The sequence below is a fragment of the Elaeis guineensis genome, chromosome 13 (genome assembly GCF_000442705.2).
Source record: "Elaeis guineensis isolate ETL-2024a chromosome 13, EG11, whole genome shotgun sequence".
Classification (NCBI taxonomy): domain Eukaryota; kingdom Viridiplantae; phylum Streptophyta; class Magnoliopsida; order Arecales; family Arecaceae; genus Elaeis; species Elaeis guineensis.
In genome coordinates this window covers 7,581,296-7,587,297 of record NC_026005.2, presented here as the reverse complement: position 1 = coordinate 7,587,297, position 6,002 = coordinate 7,581,296, and the positions used below count along the sequence as shown (strand labels likewise).

Sequence of the window (6,002 nt, the reverse complement as noted above, 5' to 3'; positions counted from 1 at the left end):
TTTTTTTTTAAATGAATCTGAGGCGTTCTTTTCTTTCTGTTATGACAGCAAAATAATGGATTTAGAGCATGCCTGTACTGTGGCCATGTTGGCATTATTAGAAGAAAGGGCGCAACATGTGGAAAAAAAAAAAAGAAGGTAGTTTTTCTGCTATTCACCATAATAAATGCTATAAATCTAATTTGATGCAGGTGAAATAGATAAACATAAAGAAGGATGATAGAGGGTGAGCGAATTAGACCTGAAGGGTGGCAATCCTTGTAGTACAACTATACAAGAGTAATCTTATCAAAAAATGTCGACATGATTACAATCTCAACAAGATAAATCAGCTTAGTAGTACCTTAACTAGATGGATTAAAACTCCCCAAGATTTTATTGCTGATGTTCTATCAAAGCATATGATAGTCTTTTTCTTTTTTTTTTTTTTTGAGAAAAAAGGTATACCAGGTGTTCTTAAAGCCTCTCAATAATTTTTTATCTTGACTCAATAAAATAATTTAAAATTACCATAAAAAGTACATAATACGTCTCTTGATCAATTAAAAAACCATATCTATTATGATAAAAACAATATAGGAGCTTAATATCCAGATTTGGTACTTGATGTTTGATGAACAATGATTTCCGAAGTCATCTAGGACTGGAGGCAAGAAAATATCGATCTTTTCTCTAGGATATTCCAGTCCTTTAATGTAGTGTGATGTGATGACAGGACGAGAAGACCGAGTCTTCCCTCCCACATAAGTTGGCGGGGGAGTTTGTTATCTTCAACAAAGTTAGCAGCAAAAGGTGGCCATAATGGAAAACAGAGGAGGCCACCTGTTGCCACCTCTCCTTTCAGGCCTTGGCTCTCTTTCCATCTCCCAAAACCTCTCTCCACCATCCAATCTTCCATCACCCTGCCTCCAGTCCACCCGCCATCGCCTGCCGGCAAGTCTCTCCGGCGATCATGGAATTATGAAAACAATCAAAAGAGTGTAGAAATCAAGTCGACCAATTAACACTTGGTTTCATTTCCAACTGGATGTCAACCCAAGATCCGTCTTGTGATATGACAAAATCCAGCTCTAGTAATGAAAATTCTGTCAAGAACGATAAAAAGAAAAAGGTATATGTCCATGCTTTGTAGCTCAGCTTGTCCTTCGCTGACAGAATTCTTGTAATTTATATATTTACCTTTCATTGCCAGTCCATTATACCAAACATTTTCAGCAAGAAGGGGAAGAATGGGAGAACTGAAGATGATGATATATTCCCGGGGAGGGATATTGTTTATGGTATATATATATTTTTGAATAATTTCTTTGATAGTTTCATGTCATTTGTCCAAAGCAGCATATTTTTGAGTCTTTGAGTCATGCATTTTATTTTTTTCATGCATTTGATAGATTTAGAGAGGAGGTATATGGCAAAGCGAAGTTTCGTGGATGCGTCTCCATTTATAAGAAAAAGCTTTTCAGGTGGCTTGTAGAGATTTTAGCACTATAATCTTGATACATCTATTGCAGTTAATTGCCTGAATTCCAGCATAGCATAGAGATTAGCTATGTGCGAGCCAGATTTTTATCTTTGATTTGTTTCTCTTCAGATAGACACTCGAGTTCACGCATCGAAGGTCTGAATCTGTGCACCTTCGAACGGCCATGCTGCCAAGCTTCTGAAATTCAGGAATTTCGGTAGGATGATATGTGATTCTTTCATGTGGAGTTGTATTTGTGGGGTTTGCTTTTGGTCTAATCTTTCTTATGTGATGAAATTTTATGCATTACAGGATATTTGTGGCAACATGGAATGTTGGGGGGAAGTCTCCACACAATGGCATCAACCTAGAAGATTATCTACAAGTAGAAGGATCTTCAGACATCTATGTCTTAGGGTAGGGAAGCTATGTTTGATGTTTTGGTCTTCTATCTTGAGATTGAACCAATAAACACACAATATGGTACAATGGCATCACTTAAGTTTATCCCAGGAAATTGTAAATGCTTTGTGAATCCAATTATGATAAAACTGATGTCAATTGGCTTTCCACATTATTAAATAGAATGCATGTTCATTTTCACTTTGAAGAAGGATTTCTTTACCATTCTGAACTCATTCATCCCATGTAATCAAGTTATCATTGAGGGGTGATTCGTAATGGCCTTATTTCATTTAATCTGGGTGCCTGTGCATCCTACTTTGTGATTAGTTCCTATTCAAAGCGAGTTATTTCAACCCAAAATATACAACTTATAGTCATTACGACAAGCCATTTAACCATTCAACATAAGTTACTAACTAATGATCCAATATTTATCATAAGAGGCAGATGTTACATCAACTATGACTTTCTGAGTCAAGTTAGGGAAATCTCTGAAAATTTATGATAAGAAATGTGTCATGCAAATCCTTAAAATCCATCAATAGTACATAAAACTAGCATTCTCTTCTCTAATAACTGCAAATGCAAAGAAGCCATTAATTTAGATGAATCGAGCCAGTCTTTCGTATCGTTCATTCCATTTATCCTGACAAAGAATGGAAGGGAAAAGCTTTTAGCTACTAAGAGCTTTCCTGCTATTATATTAGCACTAATCTTATTCATGCATTAGAATCTATTAACCATGGACTAGAATAATGTGGTGTGTTCTTTCTTCCCTGCATTTCCTTCACAGGTTTCAGGAAATAGTTCCTCTAAATGCAGGGAATGTGTTGGTCATTGAGGACAATGAACCTGCTGCAAAATGGCTCGCCCTCATCAGCCAAGCTCTCAACAAGCCCCGAGACCAGTCCTCCAGAGATGACCCCTCTGATGTCAACAGTGGCTCAAAACAAAGTAAAGATTCCAAGTCGACGAGCGGTCTCCTCTTCTTCCAAAAGCCTTCACTCAAAGTCCTCAGCAAGAACTATCGTGTCGATAGTGCCCTTGTCAAGACCTGCAACTGTGCTTCTGAGCCTTCCGGTGTCCGACGAAGGGCGAGAGAGCTCAGGGAGCTCATCCAGAGGATTGAGTCCACTGATGAGGACTCTCCAATGACAAAGTTTGGAGGCTCTGATCAGAGAAACCAGATGAATTACTGTCTTATCTCAAGCAAGCAAATGGTTGGCATCTTCCTCTCTGTGTGGGTCAGGAGTGAGCTGGTGCAACACATTGGCCACCTTAGGGTGGCCACCTTGGGGAGAGGGATCATGGGATGCCTTGGTAACAAGGTCAGACGCAGAATTCAGCTTCATTAGCCCCCATTAAAGCTAAATCAGTAGCTCACATGAATGTTTATGCTCCAGGGATGCATTGCCATGAGCATGTCACTACATCGGACAACCTTTTGCTTCGTTTGCAGCCATTTGGCTTCAGGAGAGAAGGAGGGTGATGAGTTAAGGAGGAACTCTGATGTCAATGAGATCCTGAAGAGCACACAGTTTCCAAGGATTTGCAAGACCCCGGGTCGTCGAATTCCTGAAAAAATCCTTGAACATGAGTATGGATTCGTAACTTGCAATGAGCCAGAAACTAGAACCATTGATATCAGATTCTTTAACTCTTTTCAGTTTATTGCATGACAGTCGAGTGATATGGTTGGGTGATTTGAACTACCGTGTTGCACTAAGCTACGACGAGACAAGAGTACTTCTGGAGGATAATGACTGGGATGCACTCCTAGAAAGGGATCAGGTATGCAATCTTCATCTAATCAAACAACTTATAATGATGAGATGCTTCCTTATGGGCAAATACAAGTGCAAAACAATGCTAAAATTACTAATTATATGGTGTGGCATTGCACTAGATATTAGCGTGATTGCATGACAAGGCTGGTAGGCTAGGATAAAATTGCCATGATAAATTATATGTTGTTTATTTCACTACCATCATCCTATTTATCACTACATGGTTAAATTCCATGTCTTCATTGTTTTCCCCCTCCATGGCCGGTACCTCATTACTCGATATTAAACTTATGGCTAGTTAGGTTCTTGATAAAATGATCACATTCTAAGGCTTCCTTTTCTTTTCTTTTCACCAATTGTACTGCTGATTACAGTTAAAATTAGAGAAAGAAGCAGGCAGAGTATTCAATGGTTGGAAGGAAGGGAAGATCTATTTTGCTCCTACTTACAAATACTCACACAACTCAGATTCTTATGCTGGAGAGACAGTAAAATCGAAGAAGAAGCGTAGAACACCTGCATGGTATGTTATAGCATTATCTACAACTAGTATACATGCTTTCCAATGTTGGTAATTCAGGAACTGATTAGTTTAAGGCTTTAAGCAGTTCTAATAAGTTCCCTTGAATGCTTTTATGATATTAATCCAGGTGTGATCGAATATTGTGGCGTGGGAATGGAATAGAACAGATGCAGTACATAAGAGGGGAGTCGAGATTCTCCGATCATAGGCCTGTCTGTGCTGTATTCATAGCTCAGGTTGAGATGAGCAATGATGGCAGAGGCAGAATGGTTTACTCCAGTGTCCAATCGAGGATTCCTTTTGATGAACTTATACCTCAGAGACACAGCTTCTATGAGCTCTAAAAGAGAGATCTCTCTTGTTGTGTATACTTACATAATGAAGAAAGGTTGTATCTGTGTCCATAGGTTGCTTATAGCTCTCAAATTAATTCCATCTCCAAAACAAGCACAACAAAGTTGGTTTTGGCATGTGAAGTAGCTGTCAGGAACTTGAGTCTTCTGTATCTTTTTTCCCCCAAAATTTCTTTTAAGGATAATGGGAAAAACATGTAACAAAAACCATATATATCACAACAGACACTAATATAAGGGCATCAGTAAATACACTGACCTCCTTTTTATGGTACATCCATTAATTCTATTTTTATGGGTAGACCCTGCTTATGCACTTATTTTTATAAGTAATCATAGGGAAAACGTACCCACTAATACTACCGTTCTTTTCCTATGAGTCTATGACATGTATGGTAGGAGAAGATAACTATCTGTTATTGTAATTCTCTTTCAGTGCAGTTCAAAGTTCCAAATCCAACCATTCTGTAGAAGTAGCAACTGGTCTTCTTCTTCAGTAGCCATAGGACCATCATCCATCTCCATCTCCATCTCCATCTCCATCTCCATCTCCTCCCCCTCCGTCTCAAACACCATGGCCATCACTATCCCCTGATCTAAAGGTCTTCCTATGTCTCTCAGACGTGCCATTGATGAACCCATTGCCAATTCCTTTTTCATCCCTTATGCTATTTTGCACACTGAAATGCAACATTATGAGCTCATCAACTGTGCAAGATGAATGGAGGACAGTTTTAGGATTTTCTTCAATATGGGTGGAGCTTCATCAGGCAAGACGATAGATGCCGTGTTTCTATTAACAACCTGATTAGTTTACCATAGTTCACAGGAACTTCCAAACAATACCTTCACAATCATATCAAGAGACCCCAGAGATGATTAATAAAGTGTCAGCACTCGGCATACACTAAAGGGCATATTTTTGGGCACAAGCAAACCTCATCATCAGGCCTTCCCTCTTGTACACATCTGGACCGCTGGATTGGACCTAGGCAGTCAAAATAGATGGTGGAACAGGAAATTTCCCTGCACAGTTCCATTCTTGGCCAGGATTCATTGCATTGGGAAACAATTGACAAGTATAGGAAATATAATGTTGAAACACAAGCTGAAATCCAAACAGTCCCAATGAAAGCTTAAGAGGGCAAAGGTCTGAAGATCTGCATTCATTATCATAATGTCATGGCCGGCTTAGTTATATAATTCATTGGGCACAACAAGAGGCCCCTTGTTCAACCCCCACCAATTCGCATACAAAGGCTTCAACTTATTCACCCTCAGCTAGGATCTTATATACCGCCCAGCAATAATGGTGCACTTAATTGGAAGTCAACATAAACTTTCCTGCTAATGGGCTTCAGCTGATACAGTAACGCGCAAAGAGTTACCGATAGCCAAATCAATCCCAGACAAAAAGAACAAAGCTTTTAAGGGGGCACCCTATAAACAACAGTATGCAAGGGAACTGAACG

The 6,002-nt window shown here is 39.2% G+C and overlaps 1 protein-coding gene across 1 annotated transcript; it reads left to right on the top strand.

Moving 5' to 3' along the window:
* Positions 1-827: 827 nt before the first annotated feature.
* On the top strand, positions 828-4,804 carry LOC105056872 (type I inositol polyphosphate 5-phosphatase 5). Its single transcript, XM_010939213.3, has 10 exons — positions 828-1,111; positions 1,193-1,280; positions 1,392-1,463; positions 1,592-1,679; positions 1,775-1,879; positions 2,661-3,195; positions 3,271-3,464; positions 3,550-3,658; positions 4,029-4,177; positions 4,305-4,804. Exons 1-10 carry the CDS (start codon positions 1,028-1,030, stop codon positions 4,519-4,521), a joined length of 1,641 nt encoding a protein of 546 aa, XP_010937515.2. The 5' UTR covers positions 828-1,027; the 3' UTR covers positions 4,522-4,804.
* Positions 4,805-6,002: the final 1,198 nt, after the last annotated feature.

Coding starts and splice junctions, on each gene's coding strand:
- LOC105056872 (XM_010939213.3), top strand. CDS start 1,028: ATGTCAACCCAAGATCCGTCTTGTGATATGACAAAATCCAGCTCTAGT. Junction 1,281..1,391: donor GGGGAGGGATATTGTTTATG/GTATATATATAT, acceptor TGCATTTGATAG/ATTTAGAGAGGAGGTATATG. Junction 1,464..1,591: donor TATAAGAAAAAGCTTTTCAG/GTGGCTTGTAGA, acceptor GTTTCTCTTCAG/ATAGACACTCGAGTTCACGC.